This window comes from Hippichthys cyanospilos, chromosome 1 (genome assembly GCF_059441005.1).
Source record: "Hippichthys cyanospilos isolate Australia breed blue-spotted pipefish chromosome 1, RoL_Hcya_1.0, whole genome shotgun sequence".
NCBI classification, from domain to species: domain Eukaryota; kingdom Metazoa; phylum Chordata; class Actinopteri; order Syngnathiformes; family Syngnathidae; genus Hippichthys; species Hippichthys cyanospilos.
Window position 1 is genome coordinate 33,805,319 of NC_142369.1, and position 20,319 is coordinate 33,825,637.

Here is a 20,319-nt window from a genome sequence, read left to right on the forward strand (position 1 = left end):
AGTAGAAACAGCATTCTCAAAAGAGACATGGGATACATCATGGAAGACACATTAGCGCTGCAATATACTTAAAAACAGCAAATGTAAAGTTAAACTTTTAAATTACACTCATTTGTCATTATATTTTTCATACCACTGTATCTTGACTAGGGTCATTACTGAGCTGCGGTCTACATCTCGGCTAGTTTCAGGTGAGAGGTAAATTATAATCTGGATTGGACTGGATTTCTGAAAAGTGGCTTCAAGATATTTTGTGGCTTGAAGCGCACGTAAATGTGGTGGTTTTTACCGCGCATGTCCTCAGCTAGCTCACCAAACCAGTGCTAAAGCAAACAAAGCAACAATTTTTCAGTCATCCTTGACTAGACAAGTATGAAGAAAAAAAAAAACCAACAACTTGTGAATATAGCGCAGCTAATGGCTAACAGACAAGCTAATCGAGAAGCAATAGCTAATCGCCCCCTAGCTAGGTAGCAAGACGAACGGCAGAAACAACCAAGCTTTTCGTAAAACTAAGCATGCGTGTCCCATGTGTTCCTATTCTGAGATTTGTTTGTTTACTGAAGTGGCTTGGACTGGCTGTCGGAGCTGCGTATCATTCTTGTGAGGATGTGGATGAGACTTACATTGTCACTCTAACCCTAACCCTACAATGACAGAGAATTTTATCTCTGACTTCCTTGGACCAATTGAACTGGATCCTGAAGGAACCACGCAAACCATAACTGATGGGACTTTGAGGACTCAGGCTTGAATAAAGCGAAATTGCTGTAGGCACAAATTGCGTTTAACGTGGAAGCAACACTGGGAATGACACTGAGGAAGACTTCAAAAAACAAAAAAATCCAAACACTACATCCTGGTACTTATGTGAGTAACCCATGACAAAAAAACAAATAAAAAACAACAACAACAACAAAAACGTGAAGTCTGATTATTACAGCTGTACACGAGTTCAGAAGTTCTCAAATGTGGGTACGGACACCCCTGGGGGAACTTGAAGGAACTTCGGGGTACGTGAAGATTTTAAATAAAACAAACATGCAACAATCCTTTAAAATTATTTATCGATTTAATTAAATTCTGAGGATGCTTGAGATGTTCCTGGAAAATATAAGTTCATTAAACAAATTTCATGTTCAGTAGATTGTTCAATTTCCTTTTATTTAAACCCCAGTTTCTCCCCCATACTAGAACGTTCCACCAACTTGTCACGTGCCATGTCTCAAGTGACAAGTTTATGATTTATTTTTGTGAACAGATCATTACTGTAATCCCAAAAGATTATGCTTTAATATTCTTCTGTAAGCAAATATTTATTTATAATCATTTCTTTTTTAGAACAGGTCCGACACTTTATGTATCCTATGCGGACAAATACTTTTTGATAATGTATTTCTTTTTGATAACAGATCTCTTCTATGATCCAAAAGAGGACACGTTAAGGGGTGCTTGGATGAAAACATACTTCACAAGGGGTACATCACTGAAAAATATTGACAACCACTGCACTACAGTAGTTGACATTCACTTGTTTTCTGGTCCATTACTGACACCAAAAGGCCACTGAGTGAAAAAACAGCAAAACGTAACAAAGGCACGCTACCAAGCAAAGGGCTTTTTTTTTTTTTTTTACATAGTCCATGATTGTCTTTTTTAAGGTTGACAAAAATGTGCAGTGTCAGGCTTACAATGTGGATAACAAAAAAACAGCATTCACTGAGGTTATATAAAAAGGCACAGTAACAGAAAGGTAGTTTCCTTGAGAACTCCAGTACTGTGGATCAAGACACTAAAAGGTGCAAGCAAAAGTGTATGTGTGTGTATGTGTGTGTGTGTGTGTATTGAGCCCTCGTGTTACGAGATTAATCCGTTGGGCTCATAAAACACATTCACCGTATGGTGGGCAATCCAAAGCTATATTAAATAGCTAATGCATTTATAACCACTGGTAAAAAAACATCAAAATTGTACATACATATTAAAAATTGGTTCCAAAACAGTATAGTAAGCGCTACGTATGTAATATACATGCATAAAATCAGAACACATCATAAATAAAGAAAAATAGAAAAGATTTATTTACTTTTGAGTGGCGCTTATGCCCATATTCCCTAGTAGGGGTAGCCTAGGCTAGGGTAGCTTCGTATTACCTGATTATCTTCAGCTTCGTTTCCTTATAAACCATCTTATTTCTTATTTCTCTTTTTAATATCACTAGCAATGTAGGGACCCAAGGCTAACCCTCTCAACTTTGAATTAAGCAGTAAATTGTGCTATAAATACGGTTTTGTAACAACTCACAATTGAACAAAGCTTTACCATTCTGCCATTTTGAAACGAGTGAGGCTGACCAGTAGCAGACCACCATCTCCGTGAGGAGACCCCGACCAATAGCAGACCAGAATTGTAGTGACGTGTTGAAGGGACGGCAACTGAAAATAAGTGCAATTACCTAAAAACGCCTGCAAATGGAGACGAATCAAAACAAATACAGCCAAGCCCCTAAGGTCATCACAGATGTTTTTGTCGCAAAACTGGGAACATTCCATAAAGAGGGGATTAAAAAAACTCCACGTCGCAACATGAAAATAACGTAAGTCAGGGACGCTGTAACACGGGGGTCCACTGTGTGTGTGTGTATGTACATATCAGTAGTATTTTTGCTTTAAATTCTTAGCATATTACTGTCATGTTGACACTGTCAGTTATGGAGGTAAAAAATATTGTTGCTGCCAGGTGAAATTTTCAAACATCCAAAATGAGTATTTGGGAGGGTTGAAAAAAAATGACAGGACAAGAAAAAAAAAGATCTTGCTTGAATTCCCAAACATTTGTGCAAGGTAGACTTTTCTTATATTCATAATAACACACCACCAGCCCAGATTCATATTTGATTACCAAACTATTACGCTAAATCAAGGCCAATCTGTGCACAAGCACAAAAAGGCGGTCATACTTAATACTCAAGGACTTTTTACAACACTACTCAGGCAGGTGTCAAAGACAGTCATTACTTTTGTTGCAGTATCAGTTAAAAAAGACATGTTCTACAAACGGTTTTGTGATTTTTCTAAAGACTCAAATATGACTTAAACCTAGGTTGTCAAACTCATTTATATAGTGAGCCACATTGTAGATATAGTTTTTATGTATAGTATTTATATAGTTTTGAAATCAGATCCCAGTAAAAACTGTTTATGAGAGAGATTGGGAACAAAAAAAGCGTGTTTGTTTTCCCTGCACATTTTTTAAAAGTAAAGAATAACTTGCAAATGTGGAATTTTTGCCAGAAACTTTAAGTCAAATGAGCATTTCGCGGGCCACATAAAATAATGCGGCGGGCCGGATCTGGCCCTCTGGCCTTGAGTTTGACATGAGTGGCCACCCAAATAGTTTTTAAGAATGTCATTAATCAATGAATGTAAAAATAAAAAGGAATTTATTATTTAAGAAAAAAATGGGAATTTGTAGTTGTAAAAGTGAACATCACACCACAGTATCAGCAGCTCATGGAATCCCGATGGGATCACAAATAAATATATATTACTATGTCAAAACACACAATCACTAAATTGGAATCCAACAACTTTGATACCCTTGTGAGAAATCTTTCCACACCGTTATCAATCGGCTAGATGAAAAGCCATGGACAAGAACACGTCTGGCAAAAGTGCATCTGTCATAGTCCAGATTGCGGATTTCAAAGAGGTTCCTGAATGGCAACCACTTTTGTGAGTAGGCAGGCCGTATCCCAAGCACGCGCAGACACAATCCCACGTAGGCGTCCTCGAGGTGGATGCTTGGGACGAACCTGGAAGCCCATGAGACCTTGGCGGCCATGTCTATTGAGAAGACGTAGCCAGCACCTGACACAAATGCAGGGAAGTTGTCCTCGGGGAACATCTGCTTCGACAGGTACCACTTGCTACTGCGGTCTCTCCTCGGCTTGCCATCGGCTATAACCGATCCCGTGATGTAATTGTTCCTGGGAGAGCTCCTCAGTAATGTCACCAAGTAGAATACGTTGACAAATATGTCGGCATCCACCTTCATGGCATAGGTGGCGTTGGGGCAATGGCTTGCCAGCCAGTTCATGATCATCATGCTTTTGATTGTGAGATTCTTGTAAGTGTCCAAAAAGTTCATCTGGATGATATCAGAATATTTCTTGCTCTCCTGCTCCAGCCTGGAGTGAGTGCGTCTCAGCTGCCCCTCCTTAGGCACTCCCAAGTAAAACAGCGTCATGGTGTCCTGACTCCGAGCGCCCCACGTTTGTCTGACGGCATCCCTTGCCGAAAAATCCAGAGGTGTCACCGGGACTATCAGCAGCAGGAAGGGACTTCTATTCTTACATGCGTCAGGCTGATTGAAAATATAGGAGTGCGTTTCAGGGGACAAAAGCCGGTACTCTTCCGTGGAAAGGGGGCTCGGCTTCGAAACTTGCCCAACTGATATATTTCTAGCAACGAACACAAAAGCGAAGACTACAACCGCGGCTAAAACGGTGAAAGTGAAGCGCCTCACTAACCTGTGGTAGGAACGGACCCTCATAGCCCCGAGCCAAGTTTGTCTTTGTAGCTCAACCCGGAAAAGACTTTGAACAAGAATGAGAAGAGGAGGAGCGACACCGGAGACGAGCGTCTGTCGATGTTTACCTGCCCCCGTGTGTCAACCAATCAGCTTCCCCTGCCTTTGGTTAATGTCCAGCTGTTTCATGTTTTCTAATGATTCTGCGTGTAGTTTACTCCCCAATTGCTTTCTTTTACTTGTTGTGTTATGGTCATCTGTCCGATGTCGCCGTCTTCCCCGTCTTTCTGTATGTGACCTTGTTTCAGTTTTCGAGTTTTGGATGTTACTTTGAATTGTTTTGTACTAGCTGTTTCTGACTCAGTTCGTTTTTAAATCTTCATTTTTTTAGTCACTTACCTCACAGTAGTTTTCCTGCATTTTTGAGGAGGTCCACTCCCTTTCTCCGCTTCTTCGGCTAACCCGAACGTGACTTGAACACGATTAACATTATTCGCTCAATTATAAAGATTTTATTTATTTCACTTTGAAGAATAGTTCTTTCTTTGTGTGAAGGTGAGCGTGTTTTGTTTCCGGATACGTTTTGTTCACAAATGACATGTGTATTAACATTATTTTTTTTATTTTAATGTGTATTTTTTATTTTAATTATAGACAAGGGTTTAGCTCTACATACGTTGTGAACTTCTTCCTACTCCTTTGAACTTACAGTATAACTGTACTTAAGGTAATTCATATGTATTGATCCTTGTTTTTAGGTTGTGTTTATTTAGGTCATTTCTGGTGAATGTGTATATGTTGTGGTAGCTCTGTGGCACACTAGTTGACACGCCCGCCTCACAGTTAAGGGGCACAAGTTTGACTCCAGCCTTCTTGTGTGGAGTTTGCATGTTCTCCCCGAGCCCGCGTGCGTTCTGTCTGGGCGCTCCGGCTTCCTCCCACACTCCAAAAAACATGCATGGCAAGTGTATTGGACACACTAAATTGTGATTGGGTGCATGAATGGTTGTCTCTGTGTGCCCTGCAATTGGCTGGCAACCAGTTCAGGGTGTCCCCCTGCCTAATACCCAAAGTCAGCTGGGATAGGCACCAGCAAGCCTTTGACCCTTGTGAGGATAAATAAGCAGCTATAGATAATATATTTATTTATTTATTTATTTATTTTTGTCTCAGGGTGAAGCATAGGGCAAAGATAGTTGCTATTGCTTCTGTGTTTCCTGTAACCATTTGGGGTTTAAGGCGATTGGGTGGTTGGCCAAATGCGCCCCGAGGCCCGGTTCCCCGCAGACCCAAGTCCTTTAGAGACCTAAGGTGGAACCTTGATACTTACAGCATCCGGTGTTCCATTCAACTACTAACCATGCCCGACTTTGCTTAGCTTCCAAGATTAAAACATTCTCAGGGTAGTATGGCTGTAAGCGCCCAGTTTACATGTAGATGGCAGCAACAACTCACAAATGTGAATGATCAATTGTGACTTTCGCATAAATCAACAGTTTGGTCAAACTACAAAGCCGCCCCCCTCCACATTTTTTTCTGTTTAAACATTTCGTTACCATTTTTGTGGCGTATCTTTCGTGTGTATTCAGAAGTTGTTGCATCTTTATGAGTTTGTGGAGGAGACAAGACACACACACATGCGCGGACACACGCACGACTCTCACAGGGTCCCTTCAAAGGTGATATAGATATGTAACTTATTTAGCTTTAATTAGTTAAATGACTGAGAAATATTGATTCTGATATAAAATGTGTTAAACAAGGCATTTAGTAAAATACTATTTTGGGGTGGTTCTAATCTTATGGCAGACAAAAATGTTTAAATTACACCTGTCTGTCCATTTTCTACAACGAGTCTTTCTTGACAGACTTTGATCAAGAGGAACATTGTTAATAAAGTAAAAACTGAAAATTTGAGAGTTCAACTATTTCTCTGAGATAGATGGTCTTAGAATAGAACCAACACATGCAACTGAATCCTGATATACGTCTGTAGAAACATGAACATGAGTCAGTCATCAAATGAACAGAGTTGCTGTGCAGGTGTTATGCCAATGTAGTTAGAACCCGGAAAAAATGTTGAATTGACATGCAGCTGTTCTGATTTTGGTGTGTTAAATATTGTTTTTCCATCTATCTCCCAAAATGAGCATAATACATTTGCATTTAACGAGAATTTTAACGGATGTTTGAGATGTCCTGCTGTCTGTGTGGTCATTGAACGCATCTCGCGTCAACTGCCAAACGCGAGTACAGTACTGTACTTTCTTTCATTTCGTTTTACAAACGTTGTAAAACTGAAAATCAAAGCAAACAAAAGTGTGTTCTTTATGTCTTACATGAAAACATCCAAGTAATGCTGTGCCGCTTCTTCTCAATTGTGTGTGCCACAAGGGACACAGATGTTTTTAGGAGTAACTACAATCCCATTTGCAGTTAAATTGGGATATTGTGTAAAATGGAAAGAAAAACAGAAATAAATGATTGGCAAATCCTTGTGTCACCAGTGTCCCTCAGTCTTCTCTGCGGCAGGCTGATGTGGCTAGCGCCCCTGTCCCTGGTCCCCAGCCAGACAAACTGGAGGTCCAGGTCCCGGCTCCGCGGCCACAGTGCGCCCCTGTTTCGGCTCCGCGGGGACTGAGCGCCCCCGTTCCGGCTCCGTGGCGACTGAGCACCCCGGTCCCGGCTCCGCAGCAACAGTGCGCCCCCGTCCCGGCACCCCCGGTCCATCCTCCCGCACACCCGCATTCAACTCGCCATGCCCCGCCGTGACAAAAAAAAAAAAAGTGTGTACGGAACACTGTCCTGGTACTCATGTGAGTAACCCTAACCCTAACCCTAACCCAAAAACAAGAAAAAAAGCATTATGTGCACCCATGACTACATTACTGTACCTTCACTTACCACAGGAATAAAGTCATCACTTTCCTCCTCCATCCAAAAGTGTGGCATTATTGTCTGAGTTTGTCCCTGTTTACATGGTGAAAGAAACATATTCGAGTTGCTGAGTGGTGATGTTACACGGGTGGTTTTTACTTTATGGCAGATGTCCCCCCTTGCTCGCAACGAGAAGGTTTAAATGGCATATCAGCGATTATTGTAAATAATTTTGTACTAAAATGAAACTGATTACAATCAACAGTTTACGAATAAAAACGTCTTCACAACTGTGCACCTGACAATAAACACTGTGAATTGATTTATATTAAATATTGTATGTTTAAAAACAGGATATGAGATTTATCACCACCTGATTATCCACCAGTAAAATAATCCCCAGAAGTTTAAAGTATGACCAAGTGTACTGACAAGATACCTTTCTGGCTGGGGGCGATACTGATGCTACATTCCATTGACATTAGGTGAAAGAAAATGGTTTAGAGTCAATGGAAACTGCAGTTGGGTACAAACCAAATGTCATGACTGAGATTTATTGTTATACCTTACCCCATTTTTGTAATTTTCTTGGAACCAAAGCATATTTTGTGAGCCAAAAGTATTAGGAACATTTGCAGTTTCAGTTCCTTGAGAATTTTATTTGTTATATTTTACAAAGCTCCTATTGTTCAAATTCAAAGCCGCACAAAGATCCAGAAACTTGAAAAAAATCTGTAGATATTCTTTATTTTACTGGTCAAAAGTAGTATCTGCTAAAGTAGTGGGGCCTCACCCCAATGCTATGTTTTCCTTGTCAGTGACTACAGTTTTCTTTTAAAGCAAAAAAGTGGAACGAGCAACAAAGAAAATATCATTCACTGAGACAGGGTTTTACAGTTCTCATTTTGACAAAATGACCTATTCGTTTAAGCACAGTACTGAAATATAATGACCAACTTGACTGCTTCACAGTGGTCGTAGTAGGCTAAAGTGTGTAAAAAATAAAGTTCTCTCCTGACATGTACGTCATTATGTGTAGGGGTAGCAGATAAGCTTGACAAAGCAGCATGCAGGTAATAAAGGTGTAATTTTTCAGAAAGTAGACAGCTTAGCTGAGTGTAACACATTCAGCAGACATCCCCATCACATTGCATTTTATAAACAAAAGAAATTTTCCTTTGGGTTAAAGAACTAGTTTAGCTTGAATGCCGAAATACTATGATTACAAAGTATTGGAATTGCATAATGTTCAAGCTTGGGTTTAGGGGGCTTGCTCCAATTTAAACAAACATGCTCACACACATGGACATGTGCACACAAACACAAAAGAATAGAACAATGTCTTGCAGATATGTGTCACCTATTTCAAAAAGTGAGATACAGGTCCCTTGATCCATGAATATGGGTCCCCCAACCTTTGGGAAATACCAGAAATTGGTCTTTGAGGACTGTTTCCATATTCTTGGAACAGAAAAAGCAAGATTTTAGTAGAAGACAACTAATGATCCAGTTTGATGGCAAAGTTCCTTTTCTAAATATCTTTCCAGAGTTGAACTTTACTTTTGTCCCTCCAGCAAGGTTTCTCCAGCTTATCATTAGACATGGCACCTCTGCTTAACAATCCTTGTTTCTATATGTCTTATGCACAGGGATGCACATAATTGGCAGCAGGTATGCATGCCCAACTGATGCCTAACATTGCATGGTTCATTTTGCGCATTTGCACACCCTACATAACTTTCACCCATTACAACAAATGAACATTTTTTTTTTCCCTGAAGAGTGGCTCCAAAATGTGCCGTGGCTTGAAGCACACTGAAATGTGGTGTAAGATTTATCGCTCATGTCCTCAGCTAGCAAACAAGACCAGTGCATGGAGAATTTTCAGTCATTTTTTTTCTTGACAAGTCTGAAAAGAGCATGTGAATGTAGCGCAACTTATTGCTAACAAACAAGCAAGTTGAGAAGCAATAGCTAATCGCTCTCTTGCTCAGTGGCGAAACAAACTGCAAGAACAATGCAAGCTCGATGTAATGGTTTTCTCTTTGCCTTTCATAAAGCTAAGCACGTTCGTCTCTTCCTAATAGGAGGTTATTTGTTTGTTTACTGAAGCGGCTTGGACTGGCTGTCTGGGCTGCGTATCATTATCGTGAAGGGGATTGTTTCCATTGTCATTTTTCAGTTGAAGGAGAATTTACCTCTGACTTCCTTGGACTAATTAAACTGGGTCCCGAACGAACCGTGCAAATAAGAAATGATGGAGTTATCAAACTTTTCGTTAAGCAGGCTGGCTGCATGCGCTCAAACGGGGTGCTGCTAATGTGGGAGCGACACGATGAAAGACATTGTTTTTCGTGAAAGGAAGAGTGCATGCCAAATCCTACGTCCTGGTATTCATATGAGTAACATGAAATAATTATGCGCGCTCTTGCTTATACACTTTTTACAATGTAGATGGTCTTTATGCAGCTTCTTTTTTGACAACCAGAACTATGTAATATCGCATTTCAGCCCCTACTAAAGGTTTTGATCCTTTATTTTTAAGGTCTGGCTGACTCTTCACTCTGAGTTCATCTAGGATTAGGTTGCAGCTTGCAAATAGGTGGTAAAAGTGAATGTAGTTATTATTTCCAGTCATTGTAAATGTGCAATGTGGTTTTGGAGGAGGGCGCCATTATTCAACCAAAACTTTTGGGATCGAATGGAACACAGTTGCCTGCACGTTTAAAAAAAAAACAACATCCGACTGAATTCTAAGTTCATGTTTTGCTAATGTGGAAGGGGTTTCAAAGAGCACAGAACAGAGCTTTGACGTCTGTGTTTGAAAGATTTCTTTGTTGTTTGTTCACGAAATGTATCATGTTAATGCATAGACCATATAGTGCTGCACTGTTACTGGACTGATATTTCACACATCTGACCTCTTGATGCAGAACCAAAATCCCATGTTAGAGGTTAAAAAAAAAAAAAAGTCCTAAAAATGGTATGCAAAAAAGCGCAGAAAGTCCTAAATACAGATGAGAAGTCCTAGACCATCTTCCCCAAGTGTCCTTTTACTCACCAACTACTGCAATGAGGGACTTGAGGGAAATTGTTTTATACGTTTGTTTGCTTATGAAAACAAAAGGCACTGGACAATTGAAAATTTGTTATATCCTAGGACCCAAAATTAAATACCTGCACAAAATAAATACAGTGGACCCCTGTGTTACAACGTCTCTGATTTACGTTATTTTCATGTTGCAACCTGAATACAGTTTTTTTCAATCCCCTCTTGATGACATTTCCCGGATTTGCGACAAAAACAACTGTAATGACCCTGTATTTGTGTGTTTGCCTTCATCTGCTGGCATTTTTAGGTAATTGCACTTATTTACTTCTGCCGTTTAACTGCTTCCATGCAACAAGTGACTACAACGCTGGTCTGCTATTGTTCGGCATCTCCTCACGGAGATGGTGGTCTGCTATTGGTTGGCCTCACTTGTTTCAAAATGGTGGAACGGTAAAGCTTTGTTCGATTCTGAGTGGTTACAAAACCATATTTATAGTGCATATTACTTTTACTATTACTATTGTTTAATTCAAAATTGAAAGAGTTGGCAATGGGTCCCAAGATTGCTTGTGATGTTAAAGGGATAAGTAAGAAAATGATTTACATGGAAATGATGCTGGAGATAACCCTTATTAGAGAATATGGGCATAACAAGTGACACTCAAAGGTAAATAAATTATTTCCATAGTTTTTATTTATGTTTTTTTTTCTGATTGTATACATGTATATTATAGTATATACGTAGCACTTACTATACTATTTTGGTACCAATGTTTAATATGTATGTACAATTTTGATGTTTTTACCTGGGGTTCTAAACGCATTAGCTATTTAACATAGGTTTGGATTGCCCGCCATACGACGAATTCGCCTTACCACCCCAACCGCGGAACAGATTAATGTCCAAACACAGGGGCCCACTGTATGTACAAATACATTTTGATTATGTTTTTGTTGTTGTTGTTGTTTTTTACCCAAAAGCGACATACCTACCTTAACATAAGGAATATAGTGAATTGGAATTACTAAATTGTCCTTAGGTGTGGTTGGGTGTGTGATTGGTCGTTTGTCTCTGTGTGCCCTGCGATTGGCTGGCAACCAGTTCAGGGTGTCCCCCGCCTACTGCCCGAAGCCAGCTGAGATAGGCGCCAGCAAGCCTGCGACCCCTGTGGGGATAAGCGGCTATAGAAGATGGATGGATGGATGGATGGAGACAGACACCCATTCATTCTAACGTGCACACCATCACAAAGTGAAAACTTAATCCATGCTGACTGCATCAAGGTCAGGCAAATTTACCACTACACCTTTGGTGATTATATACAAGGGATTGCAATAATGGATCCACAGTGCTATGGTTAAATGTCCAATTTAACTGCAAAGAATAAAAGGCGATGATGGGGGGGACATGCCATGAAGAAAAGTTTAGCCACCCGTGTTGCCTGCCACGTACTAAGCATTGATTTCTCCACGGCATAAAAACAGGGTCAAACTCAAATGCTACAAAGAGCCCGACATTGGGAGTGAGGAGGAAACCAATTATTTTGTTGACACAGTTACAGCAATTTGAATGTTGCCAAGTTGAACTCCCTAGTTTTTAGAGAAAACTACGGAAAAAAAGTTTTTCCACATTCATTTTGCGCTTTGTCAACTAATCCTGACCAAGGATCTGATTATTTTATTTTTTATTATTTTATCTTCCATTACAATTAGAACATTTTGGCAGCTGGGAAATTAAGTCGAGACCTATATCTATACACACACGCACACACACACACATACATACACAAGAAGATGATATTACATACAGTAACACCAATTAGATCGCAATAGGCTGACTAGAATAATCCTCCTATAAGGCTGACCTGTGTCATATCAAAATAGATGGGAAAAATACTGCTGCTTCTAGTAATCCCAAGATGTATCATTAGAGTATCTGCTTCCCATCTTCTACGCAGTGAAGGGACATACGGGATTTATTGATCACCTAACCTTCCCACTTTCTGTGTTGAAGGAATTTAAAAGTAACAGAAGGGTATTGCTGTCCTAGTAGGTACAGACCTTATTGCGCTACTGTATAGTGTGTACAGGATGTATTATCTCCATGTACTGTACATTCCCCTGAGCATGCCCCTTTTAGTCTTCCTCTCCCTAATGTCTAGCATCAGGCCTCAATGAAGGCCCATCCCCTTATCTCTGATGTCTTCTAATTTCAAACATATGAAAAGGTCAGGAAACACTTTGTGCTCCTCCAGGAAGTAAGTGGACAACCACTCAAACAGACCCATGTGTGGTTTTGATGAATGACAGATTTCCTGCTGTAGTTTGTATTGAAAGTACAGACACATGGGTTGTAAGCAGCACCCAACAGACCTATCGCTGGAAAATGTGAAAAAACATTGTGAATCATAGCCAATATTTAAGAACATAAGTCATATGTAGTCTGTGTGCAGTATTTTGTGCAGTATTTTGACCATTTGGGTCATTTTCTTCCACATCATTCTTGCAGTATGAAAAATACTTGACACAATTTGACAAATACTGCACAGGTACTGTGTGTACTGCAAATGTCAGTGAATTAACAGTTGCTCTTGCAAGCTATATTTAATATCTGATTTTCATAAGCTGGAAGGACTGCGTGTTTTTTGATGTGGCAATGATTCATACAGTGTATTAAAAGATGTTAGCAGAAATCATACAGGAAGTAGTTCTCCATGCTTCCCAGAGTTCACCAAGATTGTTTGGTTTTATCGTTCATGCTTCCTACTTCTTTCTACCACAGATATGCTCAATGCTGTTCATGTCTGGTGGCTAGCCTGGTCAGTCCAGGTATACCTTGATCAAAGGCATAAATAACAACTGTGCAGTTGGTGCAGCCATATCTGATTTTCATAAGCTGGAAGGACTGCGTGTTTTTTGGTGTGGCAATGATTCATACAGTGTATTAAAAGATGTTAGCAGAAATCATACAGGAAGTAGTTCTCCATGCTTCCCAGAGTTCACAAAGATTGTTTGGTTTTATCTTTCATGCTTCCTACTTCTTTCTACCACAGATATGCTCAATGCTGTTCATGTCTGGTGGCTAGCCTGGTCAGTCCAGGTATACCTTGATCAAAGGCATAAATAACAACTGTGCAGTTGGTGCAGCCATATCTGATTTTCATAAGCTGGAAGGACTGCGTGTTTTTTGGTGTGGCAATGATTCATACAGTGTATTAAAAGATGTTAGCAGAAATCATACAGGAAGTAGTTCTCCATGCTTCCCAGAGTTCACCAAGATTGTTTGGTTTTATCTTTCATGCTTCCTACTTCTTTCTACCACAGATATGCTCAATGCTGTTCATGTCTGGTGGCTAGCCTGGTCAGTCCAGGTATACCTTGATCAAAGGCATAAATAACAACTGTGCAGTTGGTGCAGCCACATCGTCAAAGTCTACAAAGTGGCCCATTAAAGGAAAAAAAACACACACACAGGAAAAAAAAAAAAAAATCTACTGAATTATTTTTGTGGATTAACTGCTTGGGGTGTGTCAGTCACGTTGTGTGGCTGGCATATGAAAAGGAAATGATTTTTCCAGTGAAACCGCCACCTGTCAGTCACAAAGCATTCCGATGATGTGCCATGAGTTGAAAAGAAAGGTAGATCATGAGAGGATGTAAGTAGTAGCTGCATTTACATGACAGTTTTTCACAAAATGAAAGCGGACAGCGAGCGAGTGTTCTAGATCACCAGAAAAGATGAGAAAGAGCAAGCATGTGTCAGCCGCTGCACATGCACGCATTCAGGGATACAACCTCCAGAGTAGTTTACAGAACACAATTGATCAATATACCACCGCCTCCCTGCAGTGTGCATCCAATCACGTCACGTTCAATGTGAGACGTGTAGATAGCCACCTGATGACTCGATTGGCTATTGCAACTGTCTATTAACTACTGTATATGGCCTCATTCACATATGTCTTTGCACACTCCACATACGTCTTTGCACACTGCACAGAAGCCCGCAACTGTAGCTTGTGAATGGCCAAAAATGGGTCTAATTGCAGGCTGATTTCATACAGCTTGGTGACACAAGTTAGCTGAACTCTAACCTAAAACTACAACACTGGAAGGAGTGTAACCAATGGCTATAATATGACATGAAAAGAACAGAATATGGAGAATAATTTTCTATATAAAAGATATATATATTTAGTAAAGATAAATGTAAAATGAAATTGACTTTGATTATAGTTATTATGATTTTTATATTTTATTAAAGTTATGATAATGATGTCAGGTTATGTTAGGCCAGCAAAGAAGGCCTTGCTGGCCCTGACAGCCCACTACTGATTGATAATATATATATATATATATATATATATATATATATATATATATATATATATATATATATATATATATATATATATATATATACATACAGTGGGCCCCCATGTTACGAACTGAGCGTAACTTGAACTGCTCGTATGATGGGCAATCCAAACCTATGTTAATTAGTGAATGCGTGCAACGTGTGCAAAAACCTTAGGTAAAAATATCACGACTTTATACACATATTAAAAATGAGTAACATAATCTACTGTACAGTTAAATTAAATAACAAATACAAAGGAAAAATGACATTTACCTTTGGGGCGACGTGACTTGAGCTGGGTGGAGGCGGAGGGGAGCAGAGATGAACCGCAGAATTTATCCATTTATTTTCTTAAACGAGAACATATCACCAGCGATTTCCTTCTCTTTAATCCATAATAGAAGAAGCCTCTCCATTTTGTTGTCGATCGAGGTCCGTCCCCCGGCAAGGAAAGTCTTGCCCTTAGAAGATTGCCGAGCGGTTACGGCCATACTCACGAGCAAGGTTAACTATGCATGCGCCTCCTTCGTATTTTTTTTTTATTATCTCCTGCTTCGTTTCTATTGTCATCATCCTTTTACTTCTTCTTTTACCGCCACTAGCAATTTTAGAAGCCATGTCTAACAGATAAAGTTTGCAAAGTCTTAACAACATTCCTTCATTTCCGTTTTTCACTCATTTTCTCTCCTTCCTTCCGTCCCGACCAGCTGTGCCATCAAGCTAGATGAAGGCGTTCGACCAATAGCATATCGGCATCTCCGTGACTGACACCGTGACTGAATCAGTGACTGTGACATTGTAAAAGCAATAGCATATCAGCGTTTCCGTGTCATGCGTGAGCAGATGATTTCGTTGAAGTAGTAAAACGATGTCAATTGTACGTACACATTGACTGGCAACGCGTGGTTAAATCAGAGATAAAACCATCACGTATTACACACACATTTGTCATTAGTACCATAACCTACTGTGTAGCTAATTTAATTAACATGGATACACAAAGGATAAATGACATTTTCCTCTGGGGCGACGTGATTTGAGCTGAGTGGAGACGGAGGTGAGCAGAGACCAATCCGCAGAATTTATTTATTTATTTTCATAAACAAGAAATTTTCTCAAACTAAAACATATCACCGGCGATTTCCTTCTCTTTAATCCATAATAGAAGAAGCCTCTCCATTTTGTTGTCGAGCGAGGTCCGTCTCCCGGCAAGGAAAGTCTTGCCCTTAGAAAATTGCCGAGCGGTTCCGTCCATACTCACGAGCAAGGCTAAACTATGCATGCGTCTCCTTTGTATTTTTTTTTTTATTATTATCTCCTGCTTGGTTTCTATTGTCGTCATCCTCTTCTTCCTTTACCGCCACTTGCAATTTTAGAAGCCATGTCTAACAGATAAAGTTTGCAAAGTCTTCACAACTTTCCTTCCTTCCGTTTTTCACTCATTTTCTCTCCTTCCTTCCATCCCGACCAGCTGTGCCATCAAGCTATATAAAGGCGTTCGGCCAATAGCATATCGGCATTTCTGTGATTGACGTGACGCCGGCCAATAGCATCTCAGTGAGTGAGACCGACCGTGACCTTAATCGACCAATAGCATATCGGCATCTCCGTGACTGACTCCGTGACTGACACCGTGACTGAGACAGTGACTGTGACATTGTAAGAGCAGTAGCGTTCACCGGTGCCGTGACAAGCGTCGTCTATTGATTTTGTTGACGCAGCAAAACGAAAATATCTGAACTAATACAATGGGCCGGCATGTCCAATTGTTCGTAAGACGAAAGGTTTGCACGTAAGTGGGGGACAAAAAACTCCTTGGTCCACGCTCGTAAGTCGAAATGTTCATAAAAGAGGGTGTTCGTAAACCGGGGGCCGACTGTATATATATATATGTGCATATATGTGTATATATATATATATATATATATATATATATATATATATATATATATATATATATATATATATATATATATATATATATATATATATATAAAATGATGATATTCTGTGTTGAGAATTATTCAAGCAGTTCAATTTTCAGTTTGTAATTTTTTTTTTACTTACCTGTATATCTTATTTTGAAAATTCCACTTTTAATCTCGAAAGCAGCGCTGTATTTCTGTTTCCTGTTTTAGGTTCTCTGTTTGCTATTCACCTCTTTCGGGTGTTCGTGTTACCACATTGTTAACGCATTGTTTTCAATGAAAGGAAGGTAGCATACAGAACCAATGTCTGAGTGTTTATTGTCTTTGAATGTAATTATTATTTCCAGCCAAGGAGAGTTTATGCAGGTGTATATACCAAGCTAAGATGGTGAGAGTCTGTAAGGTGGGGAAGGAGGGGTGGCTTTGTTTGCATGTTTAAGATTAGAATGAGCATGATCCAAGGTTTTCTCTCCCTCATGTTACATTTCACATACTGGACAAATTTAGGGAGCACAGACTTTAAACACTCTTGGCAAAACTAAAAACTCCATTGGGGTGGTCAAGCTGCTTGTCTTTTGAAAGTAGGAAGCAGGAGGCTAAGTGCTGTGCCAACGTTAGCATCTGCTGGTACGTAAATAGCTGTAACAATAACAAACATCAGATATCTCGGTAGATAAAAATGTCTGTGTGAGACTGCCAGAGCCTCTAAATCATGAGAACAGTGCATGTCTATGACCTTACTATTGTTACACTGCTCATTGTGTAAACACAGAATGTCTCTCCTTTGAGCTTATCCGAGGCTCTCTCCTCATCCTGTCGGTATAGTGTGTTTTCTGCAAGCTGCACTGCTGCATCAGAAATCATTAGATGAAGTCACGTTTCTGTGATGAGAATGATGCTGACGTTACGGACAAAGCTGCTTGTACACATCTGTAGCTCCATTTCATCTATTGTGCGAGGAAAATGCTCGGTAGCGACAGTCGTGAGGTTGTTCTCCGCCCATCTAGCTTGACCGGATGTTCGCTTCTGCTTCCTCTCTTTACTCCGGCCTGCACCTTTTGTTTTGCTGGATGACGATACATGGCAACCTTGGTGGTCTCTGTATGTCCGACGGTCTGTCATGTGTTTGTATCATTTATCATCATTTATAAAATGATGTTAAGTTAAATTAATGATCAATACTTTGTTCAATGCCCCCCCCAAAAAAAAAAAAAAAAAAAAAAAAAAAAACGCACCAGCACAAAATTGTTCCGGCTCTTTTTTTTTTTTGCATGTTCTTGTATGAACTGGTCCATGGTGTAAAAAAGCTTAGCGACCATTAGACTATAGGACAGACAGTATGGTGCTAGTGTCAACAGCCTCTCTGCCAGACCACAACTATAATGTGGGCATTATTATTATAAACTACAGACCCATGACTAATGAGATTATGATGAGCTAGCTCCTTTGATAGAGCAGTACCGCCATCATGCAAAGTTTTTTTTTTCTTTTCTTTTTTTTTTTTTATTCAATTTGACACACATTTTGCTGGAGTAGAAGATAGTGTCTTCCAAAGCACCCCAAAAGACCCTCACTGCTTTTTGAGGAATAGTATGATTGATAGTGAAAAAAAGTATGAGGATTTGTGGTGTTGAGTCTTTCTTTGAAGATCATCTCATCACTAAGAAAATTACTTTATGAAATGCTTCAGAGGATGACAGTCCATTGCACTCATCCATTGTTGACAGGCGATTATTCCAAATGAACGGTTGTATAAGACAGTTTGACTATTGCCTGGTTCCTTGAGAATTAATTTTCCCATTACCCACTGAGTTTTCAATGCTTAAATAGTGTGGGGGATTCATCATAGACTTAGAAGGGTTAAAATGTTAGGTTCACCTGTTAGAAGTTTGTGAGAAACTATACACGGAGGAGAAACTGCATTTTTTTCTCAGTCATGCATGCATACAAATCCACTGCACTCTAAAGCAGCCTCTCCAAACCTTCTTCTTCTTTTTGTTAAGTTCCGAAGTCTCTTATGACATGAAGGTTCCCGCCCTAGAAAGAAAAAAAATACATGGCCGGAACCCAGTGTACTTGTCCTCATGTGTGTGTATAATTAGTGCATGTGTGGCCAAACGTTCTGTGTGTCAAGACATCCTGTAAAATATTTTATAGATAACAAGTGATGTGATATCTCTCTGTGGTTAAGCTTGAGCAGGCTGTTAGGGGCTGTCCTTCCCCCGGCGATGTTCCAGACAACAACCTTCTCATAGCAAACATTGTTTTGTTGCAAGCAGTGCATCCATTTTCATAGCAAAGCATTTCTTCATTGCAAGCAGTTTTGACAATACTTAATCAAAGAGCATTTTTATTATGCATCACAATCAATTGACCCCACATTTGTTTCTGGACCAATTTAATCAAAATATCATCGCTAGACCCTCCATGGCAAAATTATGGGAGAAATCAGGGCATGAGCAGTGTGTAACCCGAGTCATTTAAAAAAATACTTCCATTGTTAATACAAAACCGGACACCAGATGAACTTTAACTTGAAAGGAGAGACATTGAACATTCGAAGTATAAAGAATTGCTGAGACTTTAACATTGTGTCACCTTTATATTTGCCATTATTATGCTGTAAAGTGTTATTCATTTGTTAAATAACTAAACACGTAATGGTTGAAGGTTAAGAGAGGACTCAACTGAATCTACACTTTTATCAAAAGAAAAATTGAATTATTTTATTTGAATAACTGAATTTAAGGATTTAAGGACATAAAAGTCGAATTTAATAAAAATAGCATTCTGTTAGGCTTTTTTGTAAGGCAAGTGTTCGTAAGGTTTTAAAAATTAGATTTCAATTCATAAACAATGGTTTGACTCAATTTTTCTCCTAAGTTCATTTCCAAGTGGATATCTGAAAATGACGCTTCCTAAGGTGACAACATTAGGCTGTCATGTTGGCTGTGTAATTGGCAGTTTTATGCTGCGTAATATTTTTCTGCATAATTCAATCTAGGACTCCATCCTCACTAGGGTTATGTGCTGGTCCAACTTTTCCAATCGTTGGAGGTTTGAGGCTTCTAGCCCCTAGCAATATATTACTTACATACAACAGGGGCAGCATGGCTCAGGGGATGAGTCTGAAGATTCTGAGTTTATAACTATACTCTTGAGTAGCGTTTGTTAAATTTTACTTCTGAATTTCAGAGTAAAAAAAATTCTGTTAGGGTTTGCAAGTCACTCACCATGTTTTTAAGTGTAATGCGTTCAAGGCAGGGCAAGGGAACTCCAGTTCTTCAAGCGCCAGATCCTTCCTTATTTCAATGTCTCAACTCATCAGTAAGCTCTGTGGAAGCAATCCACATGATTTGAATCGGGTGTTGATGTAAGGAAGACATGGAAAACAAGGGATATTCTGGTACCTGAGGAACCAGAGTTCCCCTGCCCTGCTTGACTATTGATGCCATAGCAGCAGTATCTACTACGTCTGGAAAATGGAATTCTATAGTAATACTGATATAAATACCGTAATTCCCCAAATATAAGACATGCCTGTTGTCAGGTTTATTTGTTAGACATTTGTA

The 20,319-nt window shown here is 39.6% G+C and overlaps 1 protein-coding gene across 1 annotated transcript; it reads right to left on the reverse strand.

The window, feature by feature from the left end:
- Positions 1-3,419: 3,419 nt before the first annotated feature.
- On the reverse strand, positions 3,420-4,586 carry b3galt8 (beta-1,3-galactosyltransferase 8). The gene has a single exon (XM_088411068.1). It carries the CDS (start codon positions 4,552-4,554, stop codon positions 3,571-3,573), a length of 984 nt encoding a protein of 327 aa, XP_088267194.1. The 5' UTR covers positions 4,555-4,586; the 3' UTR covers positions 3,420-3,570.
- Positions 4,587-20,319: the final 15,733 nt, after the last annotated feature.